Raw genomic sequence first — 22470 nt, 5'->3', positions numbered from 1 at the left:
TCCAATCTTAAGGGACGCCCATGTGTTGTCTGGAAGGTACATTTTATAAAGGGAGCTACAAAAAGAACTCTGTATTGACATGGAACATACTTGTAAAGGTTCATAATAACACAATTCCAATTTGGCCTTTTTTCACAGTTGGGAATAATGTTCTGATTTCTTAAACTTATTCCCCTTTTAAAACATGCTAGCATTTTACTTACCTTAGCAACAGCTGCCTGGGATTGTGCACCGTCTATTGTCAGTAAAAACATCTAAATCCTTTTCCATAGTGAATTTACATGTATCTTGTAAAAGCATCTGCCAATTAACTCCTTGTTCTCCCATTTTGTCCAAATCCATTTGCAGATAAATGACATCCTGCTCCGATTTAATTACCTTACATTTTATGTCATCTGCATAACTTGAGACATTGCTTCCAGGACCTTCTTCCAAGTCACTCATAAATTAAAAAGAATCAGCCCAAGGACAAAACCCTGAGGTACTCCACTTAAGACCTTTGTCTGGCTGGAAAATGTGCCATTTACCACCACCGTCTATAATGTGTTTTTTTTAACCAGCTCTCTATTCAGATATATTTGTTCCAATCCGACATGCTTTACTTTACTCAGTAACCTATTGTTTGGCACAATCTCAAAAGCACTTGCGAAATCTAGGTATATTACATGCACAGCATTGCCTTGGTCTATATTGAAATCTACCATTTAGCATACCTGGGAACTCTCTGGGAAAAGTGCCGCTACTCCAGTTCGACACCCGAATCCTCCCGGTCATGGGACCAAAGTCCTGACACGCCCACTCCCCGCCCATTTCTCCCTTAAGTGGGAGGTGTCCCACAACATCAGCAGGACTGCCCATTGACATCGACGGGACCACCCAGTGACATCAGCAGGACCACCAGCGACATCAGTGAGACCACCCACTGATGTCAGCGTGTAGTCCTGGCTGCATCCAGCAAGGGTAGGCTCCAGTAATCTAGAGCCTAAAAGTTTTCAGGTATGCCTATAAGCTATAAATCACTGTTGACTATGTGTAATAATATTGTTACCTGAAACAAAGTCCTGGATTTCGTCTCTTAACATCGCTTCAAACAGTTTTCCCACTATGGATGCTAGGCTTACCGGTCAATCATTTTTTGGCTCCCCTATTCGGGACCCCTTTCTTTAACAAAGGCATCACATTTGCTATTTTCCAATCCAATGGAAGATTTCCAAAATGGAATCCTTAAAATGTAAATATAAAGGTTTGTTGATTATTGAATTAATTTTCCTAAGTACCCGAGGCTGATTCCCATTTGATCCAGGAGCTTTAATGACCTTCAGCATATTTCATCTTATTGTGCGACACTTGAATGTTACACTGTAGCTCTTCCCCTGAGTCAACCAGTTATCTTTCATCATACCCAAAAATCTCTTCCCCTTAGAGGAACTACAGGTTCTATTTTTCCAATCTATTTCTGGATAATTAAAACCCCCAATAATTATAGTCCTCCTAGTTGAGAAATCTTTTGTTTTTTGCATTAAGAGTTGTGATTCTTCAAGATCATCAATGTTTGGTGGCTTGTAACAAATACTTACTAATATTTCCTGGGCAGTTGTACCTCCACCTACAATGATTCCACATGTTTACTACTGTCATTGCATATATATATATATATATATATATATATATATATATTCCCGCAAATAAGTCAATAATGCCGATTTGACATACAGACAGACCTCTCCACTTCTTTTCTTTGACCTATCTTTTGTCAAAATGTAGTCCTTCAAATTGGTTGACAATCATTCGTGTCATCCCACCATGTTTCCGTTATGCCAATGAAGTCACAGTTATTGACCAATTACCCTATTTGACTAGTTAAACCTCCGGTATTTGCAAACATACAATCAATGCCACTGCCATGCTCCATGTTCCAAATGCCTTCCCTTTCTATACTATATATTCTAGCCCAGTATTTATTGCCCTCCACATTCCTAGTTCAAAACCTCCCGCGTCTAACCATCCTCTCCCCAAGGGCATTGGATTCCAGTTAAACCTTCTCTCATACATAATAGGAGATGACTGAACGCTGCATTAAAGGGACACTCCAGCCATCGTATGCACTGTGTGCACCCTTTACATTTTAGAGACTCAGCTAGTATATATTCAGCCGAAAACATCTCAGCGCATGTGATAAACTCACTGCCAGTCAGCTGCAGCGGGGACGCATAGAAAGCTGCAGTGGGGGTCTGTTTAGACCTTCATGCTCATGCGTAGAATCATTTACCATTTATTTCAATAGGAGTGCTTTCATGTCAGTTACCAGCGGCAAGAATCCTCGGACCAAAAAAGAGAGCTACTGCAGTTGGTGGAAGCAAATAATGGCAAAGACAAAAAATGTGAACCTAAATAACTTAAAGGGTATTCCTTGTCAATCAGCAATGATGTTTCTTGTCCTCAGATTATTAACATTCTCCTGACCCCTACACAGGCTGCGCAAAGTAATAAAACCAATCAACAACAGTCAGCAACTTAGCAATGGGCTTCCTCGCCAGGTTGTATGCCAGGCTGCGGCTACAGGAGGTCCTAACCTAATGTACTGGATCAGGTGGATCCCGTAGCAGAATGAGGAACATCACATATACTCAGGAAAATAAATATATGATTTAGAAATAGGGAATTTGGGGGTCTTTTGAAAAACACACAAAAAAGTAAGTAGAATGGAACCCGCCCTGGGCCACAAAGCATGTTACTATGTGAAAATATGAAAAGAGTTTTCCAAAAGGAACGCTGAGCTGGAGGGTTAAGTAAGATTAGAAAGTTGTGGAAAATCACTCATAAATTGGTAAAATGTTGGCAGAATGATATCCCAACCTCATTGCACGTCTTGTAGAGGATGCAGTCAACGTATCATGTGTTCCTCTAAAACTTGGACACAGAGAAATTTCTTCTAACACCGTTTCCTGGAATAAAAACAAGATTATCCTCAGCTACTGTACAGTTTGAAACGCATGTGGGGCGTTGGATTTGTTGCCTTGTTATCTATGCAAAGGGACGAGGCAGCTATAAGGAGGGGACAGAAATGACACAACATCAGGCAGGAGTACAGAGAGCTTGTGTGGTCAGATAGTGCAGAGCATGCAGTTGGAGAAACCTTTTATTTGTATTCCACTGACAGAACCGGAGACTTCTATTATAATTGCTCAGAATACAGTTTTGACCACTAGGAAACTGGTTAGTGTGCCACAGCGTCTGTGCGATGCTCTATTGCGCATGTATAGATAATACTGAGTATAATTAGTAACTGCAGCCTATGGTCACATTCTGTTACTGCAGTATTGCTAAAGTGACAATAGGGCTACATCAGGACTGTGACGTGTGATTCATTATCAGTATCTATTGTTTGTGCCAATAAGTAGCCAAGTGCAATGGATAGTAAGTACAGGCCTATCCCCCTGCGCTGCTTGCTAATGACTATCAGCATGGGGGTCCTGTTGATTCTTCTCTGTGCTGGACCTGCTTGCACTCACAAGAACAGAGGATCCAAACTCCAAGTAAGTCCAAAATCTGACTGCCTTCAGACACAAAGGTGCACTTGCAGTCAACCCAAATTGTATGCGATAGAGTGTTGTGATTGTAGCTGCATTACAGATATGTTAATATAACGAAATAGGAATGGCTCCTTTAAACGGTGGGCAATTTTTGTTATACAGCACCTCATATGTCCCTTACCTCTGTTGTGTTTAACCTTTACACGCATTAAAGTATTTATGCGATGTCTATGTAGTTCTGTACAAGTTTAGCATTTTCGGTGTAATAGTAGCAAATCCTGGCTGACTAGTCCAAAACCCACTACAGACAAAAGGTAACCTCAGAGGACTTTGTGAGTGGTTTTATTGTAGACTTGACCTTCAGCACGTAATGTTACATTTTTATTGGTGAGCACCAATGAGTAAATCTGAAAAGATTAAAACTGAATGCGATGGGCCTCCAAGTTGTCACAAGCTGAATCCTTGTTCCATTTTATTAAAAACTCCACAGCATTACTTGGTAGAAAAGCATCATGACAAAGTTGGAAGACATTTTCTTCCAGGTTCATCTGTTGAAGGCATTGATGTGAAACCTCTGGGTATAAAGTGTCATAAGACTGATCTTAGCTACTGAATCTGGTGCTGCTGAATTTTGTCTCAGGTTAAATCTAAATACCTGGACTGACAATTCTGTCACATCTTGGTTGTACTTGGTTACGTGAATATTGTGTTACCTGGCTAAATTCTCATATATTTGGATATATATGTGCTTGGAAATGGGCTGAAAAGCTTGAATTTACCATTTAGTCACAAAATTGACGTGAAGACAACCCAACCACTTTTTGGACACAAAACTGACCTAGTTACCCCCCCCCCCAGATATTAAATCACAGGAAGGAATGCAGGTGTATTATTTATTTTTTTCACTTGAAAACATTTTATTTATTTTCAACATATCATGTACAGTATCAACAAAAAAGGTTGAACACAACTTCAAGCATGTCAATGAACTAGTTATACCAACTGGTACATGAAAAGGTAAGAGAAAGAGGAAAATAACGATTGAAAAAAAGGAAAGAAAGAGAAAAGGTGGTTAACAAATAAACAGGCTGCAGTCCCAGTAAAAGTCACATTATCATTCCAAAGATCCCAAATTTTATGTTAATAATGTTAATAGCTTATTAATTATATATATTAATATTGTATCATCAGTACTCCGTGCCACTCGTTCATAAATGCTGGAACATGTGTGGATTTCCAACACTTCGCAATCATGCAAGTGTATTATTATACATAAAGTAATCTAAATACAGAGCTTGTAATCTTTACTTGTATCCAATGTCTGATCTCAAACTCACATATGGATTGGTACCCTACTGGAGGTTTGCCAATGTCCCCCTGACCATTAAAATCTAGATTCCTATAAAATCTTTTACATTTGCTTTATATTTACACAGGATGTTCTAGTCACGGGATTACCCTTTTTATATATTCCTGTGCCGACTCCCCCACATACAGATGACCCAGCAGGAGTGAGCCCAACACAAAAGGTCACTGTGGTACAGCGTCCACCATGGCCTCCTAGAGAGTCCTGGCTCCTATTTCTCAGACACTCTGATCGTACGCCAAGCACCAAAAAGAAAGGGGAAGAAGACCACCTGCGTGTAAGCCTCTGTATTTTACTGTCTAGGGGCACAATTATATTGTTGAGTATGTCTTGCAACTGTCTTCCTTTACCCGTGAAACCCATTACAGATGTCAGATGTCCACCATCGCCAATCTCACCTTGGCACGCATTGAGATATTTTTTTTTGGGGGGGGGGTTCAGATTTTATTGAGGGATATTCCATTACCTAAGATACAAAATAAGATTATAGAAAATGGGGAAAAAAAACAATAAAAAATAAGAATACATTCCAGACCTTGTATATCATTAGAAGGAGTTGACTAAGTACAGCTCAGTTAAGGAACACACTAGCTGATCTTAAAACCCTGTTATCTAGTACAGTGGGCTGTTCCTTAGGATGAAAAGCAAGAGCATCTTTTGCAAAAAAAGCAGACACAGTTGATCTTTAAGACTTTTCTTGCAAATACATTTAATTATGTTAACTCTAACCTGTTATGCTGAGTGGGAGCTCTACAGGAACTTATAAACAGGACTGGAAAAGCCTACAAAAAGTTTATAAGCTCTTCCTATAATGATAAACAACTGTATTGTGTTTTATTCATATTTACAACGCATATATTTACAAGTCTTGTCTATCCTTCTGAAGAAGTGCTTACAGTGCTTTTCCATGTGTTTTTCTCCTTGCTTCAAGTCTCGTCGTCCTGGCCCAATCGGACCCCCAGCACCCCCAAAGCATAATAGTCACTCAAATACAGTTTCCCATGAGAAGCGAGTACATCAGTTCCTGCGACTGCTGAGCGGTAAGTCCAAGAAATAATGTACTCACCTCCAGCCATTAAGAGTTGGAAACCATGTATCAGATTGTTTTGCTTGCCTGAGCAGAAACCTCCTGTGAACACCTATACTCCTGGCATACATATCAATTGTCATGAGTATATCTGTAGTTAGTAGGTGATCAATCTACTATATATGATATAACCGGGCACCAGATTAGTATGGCTTTATGAACTTCATATACACAAACAGGAGAACACAAGTATCTTCAGGTGGCGACCTTCATATCATTAACAATACCAGGATACTCCTGCAGACAGACCTCGCCTTCCTAAAACCTTCATTACAATTTGTACTTTGCAATTCCTATCCTTCCATGAATAATGCCTGGCCAGATTATTCCTGTAGCTGTCAAAACCAATGGAGATTTGCATTACATTGAATAAAGCAAACAACATTGCTTGCTCGTAGATGCCAATCGTGATCTGTAAACAGCATTCTTCTGTCCCATGCTGTGAAAAAGTATTTGCCCCTTCCCGATTTCTTATATTTAAATGTTTCAGATAATTAAACAATGTTTAATAGGTTATTAGGTTTACGTTTTCACATGGGCTGTATACGTTGTGATGAACTCCTAACCTTCAATAAATTAAACGATCATTTAAAACATGATTTTTTGTGTTTACTCACATTAGTTGGATGATTGTAAACATTTAAATGCAACAAATATGCAAAAATAGAAGAAATCAGGATCTGAACAAATACCGTATTTATCGGCGTATAACACGCACTGGTGTATAACACGCACCCCCATTTTAACAAGGAAATTTGAGTAAGAAAAAATAAATTTAAACTTGGAAGCTATGAACTTAATGTTGGAATAATGTTTATAACATTATAACATTTATTATAATGTAATAAAAGAAATAAAGAATAAAGAAAAAGCACAAAAAAAAACTTCATCAGAATCACTGCTATCTGGGAAACCACACACACTCAGACACACACACAGTAAGACACACTCAGACACACACACTGAGACACACACACTAAGACACACACACACACACACACACACACACTAAGACACACACACACACTAAGCCACACACACACTAAGACACACACACTCAGACACACATGCAGCCAGACACACACTTAGACACACACACACACAAACACACTCAGAGACACACACTCAGAGATACACAAACACACTCAGACACACACACACTCAGACACACACACATTAAACTTATATATTACTCCCTACTGTTTGGGAGATCTGGTATGGGTCCTCTTTATCTTCCAGCATTTTACTTTTTGTGCTGATGCCGGGGCCGGAGTGACGTCATCACCCGGCTCCCGGCATCAGAGAGGGCGCGCGAGAGAGCCGTGCAGGGGAAGATTGTGCAGCTCTAGGATTTATCGGCGTATAACACGCAGGTAGGGTTTCAACTTCATATTTTAGTTTAAAAAAGTGCGTGTTATACGCCGATAAATACGGTACTTTTTTTCACAGCACTGTATGCATTCTGAGCAACAAAAAATGTGGCTCTGTCACCATAAACTTGATATAATTAGGGGATCATTAAATGCTAGCTGTTAACGTTTTTAACGTCATATGGCGGTTCCAAAGCCAAGCCAAATCTTGCCATGCCTTTATACTTATCTGTCTTTGCCTCTGCTGTGTGTTGCAAAAAAGCAGAAAAAGCAGAAAATACAGAAAACTTTTTGTTCACTTTAGTGCTTTACTATTGCAGGGATACCTACTAATAAGCCTTAATAGGCAGATGCGAGCAAAATCCAGGTATAACTAGGGAAGAGAAGTTCAGGATTTGTGAACCATTATTATAGCACAAGAGTATAACAGCCCTGCCGCGAGCCAGTGACAGGAATAGTACAAACCAACAGTCCTGACCCCAAGTGATTGATTCTTATGGTTGCATGTATCTTACAGAACTTGTGAGAAGGCAGAATGGTAAGCATACAACAGGACAAGGCAGGTCTGAGACCGTACCTGCTGCTTTCACTTGCAAAACAGAACAAGACACCAACCTGGACCCTGAAGCCCATATGGAGTTACGGCTTTACCATCAGGTTAGACAATAAGAACTGAGGGGTGGGGTGGGGTGGGGTGGCTCGTATGAAAGCTTTAAAGTGAAGGTTAGATATTTACTCCTGGAATCTCGTTACATTTTACAAATACATTACAATCACATCGTAATGCACAGAACATCCTACCTATGTTGCAGCTCTAAGCTTTTCTTCTTGTCTGTTTTAGTGATTTGTATAATTTGAGTATATTACGGGGGAGCTGGTTCTTGTTGCAGGGCCTTCAGCTGTGAAATAATTACAAAAGTCAATACAAAGTCTCGGGGGTCCCGCTGAGCTATAGTTACTGCCTCCTCTACATCCATTGGTCTAGTCGGAGTCAGCAAGCTTCGTACCCAGCACAGATTCTCCTTTGTGTCTGTATCATTGTCAGTGTACGTCTATATGTTTGTCATGGGTTTGGACACATCTGTCTTTTTCGGGTGGCTTCACACAGGGTGCCTTATGGCCAAGAGCTTGAGTCCCACCACCACCTAAAAAGTACCTTCCCAGACTGAATGTTGCCAGCCTGCCACTGCCATTGTCCTTGGCAGCAGGTGGGCAGCAAGAGCAATGTTAGATTGGGATAGCAAGTCGTCCTGGGATGGAGAATAATGATCAACCCTTTTGGTTTGCAAAAGATTTGTAGTGGGTTAGTCTGTAACCAAGTCTGGCGAGTCCTGTCTAATTTTCCATGGCTATATTGCTAACCAAGGAGATGAATCAGTGGTACTGCTTTGCATTTTAACCTAAGATAAAACTCTCCAGTATTTTCTGGCTATGCACTGAAGTCTCGCTTTGTTTAGCGTCATTATTGGTCATTATTGTTCTAGCAGCGGCATTCGGGAATCGGAATGTGTAAGCCTTTTATGCTTTTTTAGGTTGTGCGCTCCTCTTTCTGTATATTTTCTAGATATGAACATGTGTTGACTGCAAGAGCTAATATATGGTTCATTTTATTCTGCAGCCAAAGTTAGAAGGATCGTTCCACCGAGGATCTGGGTTCAGCCTTACCAGCGGACAATACACAGCTCCAATTAGTGGCATTTATATATTCACTGCCAGACTGGTAATTGGTAAGTTGCAGCCTATGTAAGCTATACATCGTACGTATATAATATGTTAAACAAAAGAGTGATTTGAATACAGTGCAAGTCCCCCTTTCTCTGCAATCTGACTGCTGTTATAACCTTAATCTGTCTTTAGATATACCAAAGCTGGAAGATATGGACAATATTCATGGATTCCTTAGAGTCCAAATATGCATCCAGTCTCTCTGCCAAGAAAACTTGTAAGTTGCCTACTAAGTGATTTGTAACTATCATGCTGTAGTAAATTGCACCTGTCGCTTCCAAATAATCCTACATTTTACAGTTCAGCATACTTCACAAAGCAAGTGTGTTTATATGTCACGTTAATCTATTATACAGGTGGCAGAAGCAGAAAATTCAGACCTGGGAAATGTATTTTCCTTCTGCATCATCTGGCAGCACGCCAATGATGTATAGCACATCCTTTTCCTAGCTAGGGCAGCCACAAAACATATACAATTATAAAATATATATATATATATATATATATATATACACACACACACACACAATTAATAAAATGCAAGTTACCGCTTAAGTGAAATAAAAATGCCAATGATAAAACACATCAAACAAATGTACTTGGGAGACAAAATAAGTGCTGCTTAAGGACACATAGGAAATTACTTTTCGTTTCCTTGTGATCAATGGCAACACTCAGATATCTCAAAGATATTAGAAGGGTTAAAAAAATATCTACTGGAATGGGGTTACAGAATAGATGGAATGAGCATTTAGGCCGGTTAGAATGTACGCCTTCAGAATATAGGGCTTCTAGCTGGAATATAGATTTATCAGAACATTTCTGCCCCTGCCTGGTACCCTTTCAAATGAATAAATATAGCCCAGCCACCTGATAATCCTTTGTTTTCTTCTTTGCTAAAGGTCCCTGCAAAATACAGTGAGTCTCAACAGCAATGATGTCCATCGCACAGTGACTGTGAACGGAGTCTTATACCTACAGGTAAAAACAGACATCACTTGTCACAGTTACTCCGAAATATATATGTCTCCAAAATCCGCGTCTGCCTTGGTATAATTATCTGTATGATTCTTTTAAGTAATGTGTAGACAATACCATAAATACTGGTATTTATTTTTAGGTCATGGTAATAAAAATGAGGGTGGTCAGCACATAAACTAATTGACAATAGTTATGGACCTAAGTAATCAGGCCTATATGTATGTATTTATGCTATAAATTTGGCATTTAAACAAAAATAGTTTAAGTTCAACATAGCCTACTACCTCGTTAGCGGAAAGGCCACTAACAATATCTTGTTTTCAGGCAGGACAGTATGTATCCGTTTTTGCGGAGAACAGGATGGATTCTTGGCTCGTGGTGAAAAAGGGTTCTGATTTCAGCGGCGTGCTGATTGGTCAGTGATCACAAATCATTATTCCATGGATATTGAAAGCAGATTTGGTTCTGCGTGTATACAAGCTGCTCCCGCAGTAATACTGGTGACAGTCTGGGCCATGAGTGATCCATCTTACTGAGTATCATCGACCTGAAATATTTCTTTTTGTGGAAATTATAAGCACCGCACAAATAAATTGCTGGAGATTGATTCCACCTGCTTGATTCTGCCACATTTACATAAAAACTGTCACGCAAGAGGGCTGCATTAATCAGAATACTAAAGAACCACTTTTTTTTTTTCTTTTCCTTTCTTTGAGACATCAAAATCTTCTGCTATTGTTCAGCATTCTAATATATTTTCAACAATTTATTCTAATTAAGCTTTTTTCTCGTCCCTTGAACACAATTCCTGGCATGCATCTTACCACCTCATTCCTAAATTATTTTGTACTGGATAAATATTAAAGCATTCACTGAACAGTTTATAAAAAGCTATCTAAAGATATAGTTGTACTGTTCTAACTTTATGCATTGTTGGTGCAATAAGGGAGGCAGTTTGCATGAAACATTACATCTATGTTATAATAAATGTATCTGGGCTGTGGAGGATGCAACCGCTAGCAAAGAAATACAAATGCATTGAATGATATGGGAGAGGCAAATTAAATAAGGGATATGATGATATATTTCTGTGGTGTAGTGGAACTGCTGAGCTGATTAGCAGCGTTTGGCTATCAGTCAGGGAAGACAGACAACATTCAGGTTGGGGATACAAAGTCTGGCAAAATGGCCCAAGAAATACAGCAAAAACCAAGACACAGAGGGCAAACACGATCGATGCACACGATCCAATTCTGATCAACACACCTTTACAGAAATTGCAGCATTACTGAATGCAGAAAGTATGCAGCAGCCCTGTAGATGTTGCCTGAGCTCCTTGTTTCTCTAAGAAAAATGAGTGGCGCTCCCATTGAGGTCTGAAAAGACCCCTGACCATTAGGCTGAACACATCTCCGTTTGCAAAAGTAATACTATGAAAATTTAAAGAGACCACACAGCTAACATATGCCTTAAAGGGACACTATAGCCATCATGCACTTTAAGAACAAGGGCATAAGATTAGCCTTCCAAAGACCTTGCAGCTTCACTGCCATTAGGATGACAATCATTCAAAGCTATTTATTTATAGTGCGTTTATATAACAGATTGTGGAGCAGTGAATTAAACAGAATTTCAAACAGGATGAATTTTTTTTAACACAAAATTTTAATTGTAACTTTGAAGGTGAAAAAAGAACATACAAAATTCTAAAGGAAAATCTCCAAACAAAACATATTGGAACTTGCTGGAACATAACAAAAAACCACTGACAATCTCACATAAAGGCACACAGATTCAGGATAAAAATACACTATCACACTAACTTGCAATCTCCAAATTTAAGTTGCCAATTTTTCTGCACAATAAATATTAGCAATGCATAACGTGTTTCCTCTGCAATGCAGTTTAATGCTAATAAAATAAAAAGGGTAATTGGAAAATATATTATATTTAACGCCTATTGCTGTTGAATCTGCACCAATATCACAGTGACATTATCAGCAGCTCCCCGACGCACAGCTTCATTGGCGAGGCGATGACATGCGGATTCATAGCGAGCGTCGAGGTCGGGTGAACTATTTTCTGCCAGAGAGCCTTCTTCCTGAGATGCAATGAAACCATTTAATTAGCTGCCTAAAAGTACCCTTCCAGGGCCATAATACCATGGCATTATACCTCCATTTAAACGATCAGGCAAGTTTCATAAAATACATGGGTAGGTATACTTGAGAGCAACATATTAGTTCCTAGTATATGGTTTTGAATTTGTTTACCTGCACATTGGTCAGGATGAATGTTACAGCCTCATCTGCTGAAAATACTTTGAAGAGGCCATCACAAGCCAGCAAAACAAACCTAAGAATATGAAAGCAAAAGTAACACCTTTACATTGAAAGTCACAGGTAAAGATTTCAACGGATCAAGAACACAATTTAGCCCCGTAAGCCATTTTAGATGGGTTTTTGGAACAGGTCTATTCAGAAGTAACTTTTCAAGTGAAAATGGTTTTGCCTACTGGGGCAAGCGCTCACCAAAAAATGCTATTGCAAACAAAAGATAATATTGTTTTTTCAATATTTTTTCAGTGGCGTGTCCACTGTAGACAGTATATGCATACCGATCACTGTGAGCGAGTGGGCATCTTTTCACGTCAGGCGTGTTGATCACGCCCATGCGCTTGAACTGTCCATCTCCCAGGGAACGGGATACCTCCAGCACACCCAAAACCCTTCCATCTCTGCAAGAGAGAAAAAAAGAATTCAGACGTAAGCTTCACAGTGGACCGTACACATATATGGCGGTATTCTACAGATACTGAACTACATTTCTTAACTCAAAGCCAATTGTGGAATACTCGGCAGAGCTCGAGCTGCTGTATGGTTCCAACTGATAACAGACTGGCATTTCACAGAATTTGCTGATTCTTCAAAAATAAACATTCACACCCCAAGACTGCTGGTTACTCCACCCAGGAATAAAGAGCTGTAAGGGTTTTTTCCACATTTAACCAACCCATAACAGGCCAGCGGGGCTTCCTAACAGCCAAACACTCATGTTAAGACTCCTCTGTATAAGTTTTGTTAACAAATAATAATAACATGGCTAACCCAATATAAGCAAGTTGCATATTCTCTCTGTTAAAACCTAGGGCTTTTTAGAATGCCAGGGGGAGGCATGTCTTGTGCTTGTTGGGCAGAACCTTTATTGGATCACACCTTCTTTTATTGTGGCATTTGAACACATTAGAAGTACTACTTGTGGGAGAAGCACATTCAGCCCACCAGATATTTGTATTTATTTATTTTTTAACTAAAAGCATTACATACTGTGGTGGGATCATCCTAACCCGGGGGTTGCCGGTGATGAAGTGGTGTTCACATTCTTGATTGATAGGGTGTCATGCTCCAGTCTAAACCCATAAACCTATTTTACCCTGCAATGCAACGCAGTGCTCTACATAAAATGGAGTGGGGCCCGTGGGTTTGGCTGGTGATAAACCTAGGTAGAAAGGTATCGCTTCTGACCTTACATTGCCCCCTGCTCTCTGGATCCTCATCCTTTCCTCGTACTGGGTAGGATTGTGAGCCTTGGTCAAACTCAGTACTGCGGGTTTCTGTGAGTCTTCATTCACCCGGCACAGCAACGCCTGGTACAAGCAAACGCTATTATTGCAACTAGAAAAATACACAAATGCAATCAGAAGAAGTTATTGTAAGCTACTGGCAGTAATTTGCGCCAATTCAATGTTTAAACGTTGTGGTGTAGCTCCCTTTAAAATCCATGATGCAATTCTGAATAAATTATTGCTGATGTTGCTTCAGATCTGTTCAAGGAAAATGCTGTTACTTGGAATCAGACACTGAATTGGCGTGGCTTCCCTAAAAACTAATGGCAGGTCAAAAAAATTACATTTGCACACAGGAACACTACTATAGCAGTCTGTTATATAAATTCTAGAGGTATTAGGGAGTAAGAAGAAATCATTTACTATATATGGTTAGCAACCTGAGGACTTATTGTTATTCACGACAACACTGTAAAGTAAGTTGATCACTTTCCTTCAATGCAAGGCGAGTTCCGCAAAACTAAATGGTTAGTAAATACAAACAGTGAAGTTCTGGGAATGACACTTCATAGCATTGTGCTTTCTTAAGATATTCCTGGAACACAATCTTTTTAAATCTACATTCTTATCCTTCAGACACCTACTGATACATTTGGACACCAACAGTTGGCAAAAGATAAACAAAAAACTACCACTGTTCTCAATGATAATTAAACAATACTTTCTTTTAAACACCACCGAGTTTGTACACTTCTATTTCCAACTTGCATGCCCTGGAATTAAAATACTGCATGCCGTGTCTTAAAGGTGCATATTGCCTTTTAATGAAGTCTATGGAGGCTGTGCTGGGCCGACACAGCGTCCATAGCATAAACAGGCCAGTTGGGGATATTCAAGATCTCCCTTGTAACTGGCAGGCACTGGGGGTTTCGGGAAGGTGATCTACCCCCCTGCCCACAGTTTTGTACCCGGGGGACTACTGTCCCCTGAGCCTAGTCGGCCTGGATACATCATTGGTTGTCAGGACTGTCAAACTGTACAATGAGCAATGATTTCTAGGCGTCTTTTTCACATTCTAGTGTAAAGCTCACCCTGCTGTCTCCAAGATTAGCAATGTATAGGATGTTGTCTGCAACCAGAACACAAGTGGCAGTTGTTCCATCTTTCCATGCTGGCTTTCTGTAAACACCAAGGACAATTTATTACGTGTTAGTACCCCCACCCCACCCTTTTTTTTTTTTTTTTAACAAAAAACATGCAGATTTATATCGAGACTCTCACTGCCACACATGTTAAATAAGGAATTACATTTTGGGAAATGAATAGTTTATACTCACTGGCTGGCTGCCTGTTTCAAGAAATCTTCATCGGTTTGCTTAAAGGCATCCAATATACACCTCTTCATTGCCTTTTCTACACTGTTCCCCTCACCTGCAACAGTGATCTGTCAGGTTGTATGAACACATTACCACCCTTCTCATACAGACATTCACCCTCATACTACCTCGGGGCAGTTTCTTCACCAAGTTCCGATGCAGATTTTGTGCTGCAAATCGTGAAGCTCGGCTGCCACCATGACCATCAAAAACCGCAAAGTATAACAAACGTGAGCTGGCAAGGAGACCAAAAATGGATAGTTGAGAGTAAAAGGTGTCTATTACCATTTTTTTCTTTTTTAAGCAAACTCTTTCAATTCTTTCTAAACTTACTAAAAAAGCAGAGTTATTTTGGGAAACCAAAAAAAATATCCACAGTTCATCACTCACTCTGGTCAATTGAAAACCCCATTCTCATGCACATTGTTCACCACATTTTTAGCATTCCAGTGGCAACAACACCTAACCCTAAAAACTTTTCTGTAGTGTAGTGGCGCCATCGACAGCCATATTCCTCACCTATGCACACAAGACTTATGTAATAGGCGTAAGCCTCACACTTACTTCTTAATATGACAGCTTCACTATAAGAACAATAAATGCTGCCGACGGGTCACTAACCGATCAGCAGCATCTCTGAAAAATAAATTTAAAATGTTTGATTCTTACCTCTAAGCAGGCATTGGTGTATGGATACCTGTAGCTTAGTGTAGCTGTCTGTTTTCATGTTTGCCATTAGATCAGCTTGTCACCGCGCAGTAACAATTTCCTGATCCCTGCGTGTCAGCATTATATGATATGATAGGTGCCCCCCACAGAGAACTGGAGGTTATACAGTACTTACATGTCAGCTGGCATGGGCTGACAATCCTGGCTGAGGTCACATATAGTATGAGCATCTTGCATTTCCTCACGTTCCCCTTTTCTCTCAGCCACGTGAGCTTTTAACCACAGAATTCCTAAATTAAATAAAAAAATGCAATCAAAAACAAAAAAAAGATAACCACACGTTTCTGTATTTCCATTACAGAAGTATGTGGGGTGCCAGTAATCCAAGCACCGTGTTCATTTTACAGCACCAACATAGTGCTGCTTAAGTTGCTAAATATCTCATATTGTTTGATAAGTACAATTTATATGAAATGACAATCTTCTTTTTAATGATAAATAAATATTTAAATAATAAATCTAAACAGACATCAGATTAGTATGCATTCCAGAAAGTGTAAAAATAAATACACAGAATAAATGCAGCACTTGGAATATACGACTGTGTAGCACACTATGTTAAACTATGAAATGTTCAATATATTTTTCATGACATGATAAACTTATAATACACCAATGTGTCTCACACAAGCATAATCCACAGCTTCCATTAAACAAATATCAACTATCAAGAAGAGGCTGCAGACAAAGGAATTAAAACACACATCTCAAAACTTGCTGGAAATAAATGTATCAAAATATATGTGATACACTACTCCCACACACACACACACACAACACTACTCCCACACACACACACACAACACTACTCACACACAACACTACTCCCACACACACACACACACAACACTACTCCCACACACACACAACACTACTCACACACACACACAACACTACTCCCACACACACACACACACACACACAACACTACTCCCACACACACACACACAACACTACTCACACACACACACACAACACTACTCCCACACACACACACACACACACAACACTACTCCCACACACACACACACAACACTACTCCCACACACACACAACACTACTCCCACACACACAACACTACTCCCACACACACACACAACACTACTCCCACACACACACACACAACACTACTCCCACACACACACACACACACACAACACTACTCCCACACACACAACACTACTCCCACACACACACACACAACACTACTCCCACACACACACACACAACACTACTCACACACACACACAACACTACTCCCACACACACACACACACACACACACACACAACACTACTCCCACACACACACACACACACACACAACACTACTCCCACACACACACACACACAACACTACTCACACACACACACACAACACTACTCCCACACACACACACACACACACAACACTACTCCCACACACACACACACAACACTACTCCCACACACACACACACAACACTACTCCCACACACACACACACAACACTACTCCCACACACACACAACACTACTCCCACACACACACAACACTACTCCCACACACACAACACTACTCCCACACACACACACAACACTACTCCCACACACACAACACTACTCCCACACACACACACACACAACACTACTCCCACACACACAACACTACTCCCACACACACAACACTACTCCCACACACACAACACTACTCCCACACACACACACACAACACTACTCCCACACACAAGTCCCATTTGTGGTTTTGAGTTGTGTGAAAACCTTTATATACTTTCTTTTCCTGCTGCCCATCTTCACAGCTCCCCGAGTCGGTATTTTCCGCTTTGCGCTTGCTGCTGGGGTTACCATGTGGAGGTCTTGCATCAGGCGGTGATATAGCTGGTGCTGAAGTGGAATTGAAATTAAAGGTTATTGTTAATAAGTCATTCCTAAAGCGAGATTAGGTTTTGACCAATTAGTAATATTAGAAAAAGAAACAAAAGTAGACAGGCGCCATCCAACAGTCCTCTTACGCCCACACCTTATGTTCCCCAGGGAGTATCATAGTGCGGAAACCTCCATACTTCCTAAACAGCAACAAAAGAAAGGGACTGAAGAAATATTGACTCCCTCCAAAAAAAAAAAAATCCACAAAAATACACCCGCCAAACCAGCGGTGTGTCACATGACTAGGAGATGGCAAATGCATATGGAGGGACTCAGCAGAACCCCCATGCGTTTGTAATGAGGACCACAAATAGCTTAGGGGCCCCCCTAAATGTATAATATTAAAATACACGATTACTGCAGGAGGTTTCACAAACTGAAGTATGCGGGTAGCTCAGGAGAAACTATCCATCCATAAAGCATGCTAAAAGGGGCCAAATGAGAGAAAGTTGACGCTAACCTATATTCATGTGTACATAGCTGGACTTTATATTCAAGAAGAATAGTGGTGGAAAGACCTCGAAGGGCTACAGATTTATGTGATAGTGTTATGGACACCATACTACGACAGTGCTTTATTACAGCGAATACTTTCACCCAGCATGCAATAATGAGAAAAGGATGGGTGCACAGCCGGCAAGCGCGCATTTCCCTCAGGGAGAATTCGCACACCCCGGGAGGCACTGTGTTTTCCGCCAATGCTTGCACATACGGTAATACATGTAAACCCGGACAGTCACGTTAAAGGCCCAGGCCACACGTTTCTCCGGTTACACCACTGTGTGTACATGGCGTTTCGCTACCGCAGCTGCGCCTGAGACAGACTGCGTTGTGTTATCACGGTTTGTGTTTAATACATATCGCTTCCTCACCAGGAGCCAGCGGGGGTTCTAGCAACTCATCATATAGGTCCATCGGCTTCTCCTCAACCCTTTAATCAATACGCTGCGTTTCCTATCGCGATATTACGAAAGGCAACGCTGTTCGGCTTCCGTCAGTAACATTACTCAGTCTCTACCTACCAGAGCGCTTTCGCTTCTAACCAATCGGCGAACGCGTGTGACAAACCTGCCTCTTCCGCCCTTTGTGGCGGCCGTTTTTCTGAAGTGTTTCTTGTGCAAGATGGTGCTTCGGGATATTTAAAGTAAATTCTCATATCCGTATTACTTGAATAAATAGTATTTAACAAGGGATCTCATAACGGTGCCTTGCAATTCTCTTATGTGAGAAGATAATCACACACCATCACATACAAATAAATACATTTTAGATTATAAAAAGTATTAGGAAGCATTGGGAATCATGTTGATTTAATATTTAATCATATATTTCTATTACAATATTTATGCAGTCATTACCAAACATGAGCAGTTTCAGGCAATTAACCTCTCTATTACCAGACATGCGCAGTTTCAGAGACATAACCCCATCTTTTACGATACAAACCGTTTCAGAGAGTTAACCCCTCTTTTACTAGACATGAGCAGTTTCAGTGAAGTAACCCTTCTATTCACACCAACAAAAACAGTGAGGTACACACATACACCACACAGTGGATTTCTTACCTGTGCTACAACTTATGTTGCGCTCTGTGAAGGAGGGACCAATCAGCAGAATGGTTGAGACCTCCTTCAATCAGAGCTCTCATTCCTGGACAATGCATTGTCCCCGATCGAGGCTGCCCATGACTGGGGACATAAAGTCAAAATGCGGGACTGTCCTAGCCAATTCGGACCATGTGGTCACCCTTTGTATCGATCACTCCGCTGCAGTAGGTCCACAGTGAAGAAGTTGAAGAAATGATACTATAAGGCTAGGTTTCCACTTGGGTTTTTGTCCGGCGTTTTTTTTTCTTGATGAAAAACGCCAAGAAAACTGCCACTGCATTTACCTGCGTTTTGGCGTTTTTTCTGGAGTTTTTTTCTGGCATTTTAGCCTTTCTGTGGAAATTGCTTTTTTTGACCTTAGGCAGTTTTTCCAGCCTTTACAAGTTAGAAGTTTCACCCAGCTAAAAGGGATTAGGATAAATGGCAAGTATCTGCCCCTCCTGATGTCATTTACTTGGTAGACCCTTTTGTCTCTTTTCTGTGGTTTGTAAGGCATGCTTTATTTTGAATGTCTGCTCCTCTGGGAAGATTGGCCCCAAATGATGGTGCAAATTGTTTGCTGTTGCTTTTGGCACGCAGGATCCAGTTTTCAGCCTATTTCTCGTAGGACACACAGATACTGGGTCCATCCTCTGCATTGTAACTGTGGAAAAAACCCCATAAAAAACGCCAAGGCAATAAACCCACATGGCTTTTTCATGGCGTTTTTTCTCTCCCATAGACTTCTATTGGAGAAAAACGCCAAGATTTCCTTGCAAAAAACGCCAGAGTGTCAACATGCTGCGATTTTGAAAAACTGCCACAGAGCCCAAAAAAGCAGAAAAACGCCAAAGAGGACTGAAAAAACGCCAGACAGAAAAACGCCAAGTGGAAATGGCATTTTGCGATTTCCTATTGAAGAACAGCTAACATCTGGCTGTTGCGTTTTTCCACTAAAAAAACGCCAGGTGGCGCTATTGGCGTTTTTATGGGCGTTTTTAGCAAAAAAAAACCAAATGGAAACCTAGCCTTAGGCTAGGTTTCCATTTGGTTTTTTTTTGCTAAAAACCATAAATACCTCACAATTCATAAGCTGTCACTGCCAAAGTCAGCTGTACCTAAGTTGCACCCAAATTTTATCTATCTAAAGTTTCATTATTTTTTTTCACAATATGTATTGGTATTTAGCTTGACTTTCGTTTATAGAATTAATTGTCCCAACAGATTGGGAACATCTGTTGCGAACATTGTCCAAAATGTCATGGTATGCTGAAGGGGATATACCAAGACATTTTGGACAATGCTACGCTTCCAACTTTGTGGGAACAGTTTGGGGAAGGCCCTTTTCTATTCTAGCATCACTGCACCCCAGTGCACCAAGCAAGGTCCATAAAGACATGGTTGGATGAGTTTGGGGTAGAAACTTCTCTGGGATGCACAGAGCCCTGACCTCAACCCCATGTCCCACACCTTTGGGTTGAAATGGAACAGAGATTGCGAGCCAGGCCAATGACAAAAATTCCACCCAAAATCCTATAGAAAGCCTTCCCAGAAAAGTGTAAGTTATTACAGCTGTCAAAGGGGGACCAACTACATATTAATTTCTATGTATGTCCCTGTTGGTGTAATGGTCAGGTGTCCCAATACTTTTGTCCAATCTAAGCACTGGTGTTTTTCTAACACACGTAATTGAGTAGAGTGAGAGTACTACTGAGCATATGCAAAAATTGTACACAAGCATGTTCTCTGCTTTCTTTAGCATCAGGTGTGGGGAGGGGTTAAAGGAGAATACATGCAGCACAATTCATTGAAATCCATGCAAAATGGACACCAATATGCACTTAACAATAATGCAGTGCACCTTTAAAACGGATTAATTCAACAGTGCTAAAAGAAGCATATATTGAGGATGGCTGTTGTAAGTTAATTCTTGTCATTTTGCTACTATATTCTGCATGTTTTAACTATGCTACACTATGTGATAAAAAGTATGTATACGTCTGTCCATCACACCTTTATGAGCATGTTGGACATCCCATTCCAAAACCATGGGGATTAGTATGGAATTGCGTCCCCCCCTCCTTTGCGGCTATAACACCCTCCACTCTTCTTTCCACAACATTTTGTAAAGTCTGTGTGAATTTGTGTCCATTAGGATGGAAAAGAGCATTTCTTAGGTCAAGCACCAATGAAGACAAGAATCCCTCACTAGCAATTGGCGTTCCTGTTCATCCTAGGTGTTCAGTGGGGTTTATGTCAGGTCTCTGTACAGGGCATGAAACTCATCAAACCATGTCTTTATGGAACTTGCTTTGTGCTCAAGTGCATAATCATGGTAGAAAAGGGAATTGGTCTTCCCCAAACTGGTCCCACAAAGTTGGAAGCTTACATTTGTGAATAACTTCCTTGTATGCTGCAGCATTAGGATTTCCCTTCAATGTAACTAAGGGGCCCAAACACTGAAAAACAGACCCAGATCATCATCTCTCCTCCATCAAACTTTACAGTAGGCACCATGGATTCAGTAGGTAGCATTCTCCTGGCACCTGCCAAACCCAGATTTCCAAACAGTGAAATGTAATTTATTACTCCAAAGAACATGTTTCCACTGCTCCAGATCCCAGTGGTTTACTTGTGACAAAGGTGGCATCCCATGACAGTTCCACTTTTGAAGTCTTTGGGCTCAAACGATCCATTCTACTGCCAGGATTTGTCTATTGAGATGGCTGCCTATGTGCTTGATTTTATAAACCTGTTAGCAATGGGTTTGGCTGAAACACCTAAACCCAATAATTAAGTGGAACGTCCACATACGTTTGGTCATATAGTGTATGTTCCTTCTTGTAAACACTGTATGTTAAAAATTGGCTCATCTACGCAACCAGAATGAAGCTTGGCTTCATGTAAGTGGGAAGGAGTGTAATATTGAGCCAAGAAGCTATATGACCTTTTCCAGTAACACATACTGTAAGTATATGTCTGTCGAGGTGGATGTAAAGCTGCTTGCGTTTTGAGTCTACGAGCCAAGGTGATGTCTGGTTTGCCTATGGCCATAATTGTGCATTGTCATTAATCTCATAATTATACCAAATAACTTCTCTAGCTGCCCCTGCCCTTGATGGTTATGGGGTCATTCCCTGTAACCAGGTGGGTTCAAATGGAGTCCCCAGGTATGCTTATAATCTGTACAGAACCTGTTGTCTACCGTCAGTGTTGTATCCAGAAGAA

General features: G+C 40.6%; 2 protein-coding genes across 3 annotated transcripts; one reads left to right on the top strand and one right to left on the bottom strand.

Annotated features, from left to right (window-relative positions):
* The first annotated feature begins 3080 nt into the window (after positions 1-3080).
* Positions 3081-11145, top strand: ERFE (erythroferrone). Of its 2 annotated transcripts, none has more exons than XM_053460758.1 (8): positions 3081-3216; positions 4970-5176; positions 5831-5939; positions 7874-8013; positions 8975-9083; positions 9214-9298; positions 9984-10062; positions 10387-11145. In XM_053460758.1, exons 1-8 carry the CDS (start codon positions 3121-3123, stop codon positions 10483-10485), a joined length of 924 nt encoding a protein of 307 aa, XP_053316733.1. In that variant the 5' UTR covers positions 3081-3120; the 3' UTR covers positions 10486-11145. The 2 variants fall into 2 exon arrangements, with proteins under 2 accessions (XP_053316733.1, XP_053316730.1); XM_053460755.1 differs by having other exon boundaries at positions 3083-3536.
* A 563-nt stretch (positions 11146-11708) lies between these two features.
* On the bottom strand, positions 11709-18653 carry ILKAP (ILK associated serine/threonine phosphatase). Its single transcript, XM_053459121.1, has 10 exons — positions 18529-18653; positions 17492-17614; positions 15848-15962; positions 15132-15238; positions 14965-15058; positions 14719-14806; positions 13587-13708; positions 12680-12799; positions 12336-12417; positions 11709-12163 (listed from the first exon to the last, which is right to left on the bottom strand). The coding sequence occupies exons 1-10, from the start codon at positions 18569-18571 to the stop codon at positions 12020-12022; spliced, it is 1038 nt and encodes a 345-aa protein (XP_053315096.1). The 5' UTR covers positions 18572-18653; the 3' UTR covers positions 11709-12019.
* Between the last annotated feature and the right edge of the window lie 3817 nt (positions 18654-22470).

This window comes from Spea bombifrons, chromosome 3, assembly GCF_027358695.1.
Source record: "Spea bombifrons isolate aSpeBom1 chromosome 3, aSpeBom1.2.pri, whole genome shotgun sequence".
Lineage (NCBI taxonomy): Eukaryota > Metazoa > Chordata > Amphibia > Anura > Pelobatidae > Spea > Spea bombifrons.
Note: the sequence above shows the minus strand (reverse complement) of the source record. Positions and strands in the feature narration are given on the sequence as shown.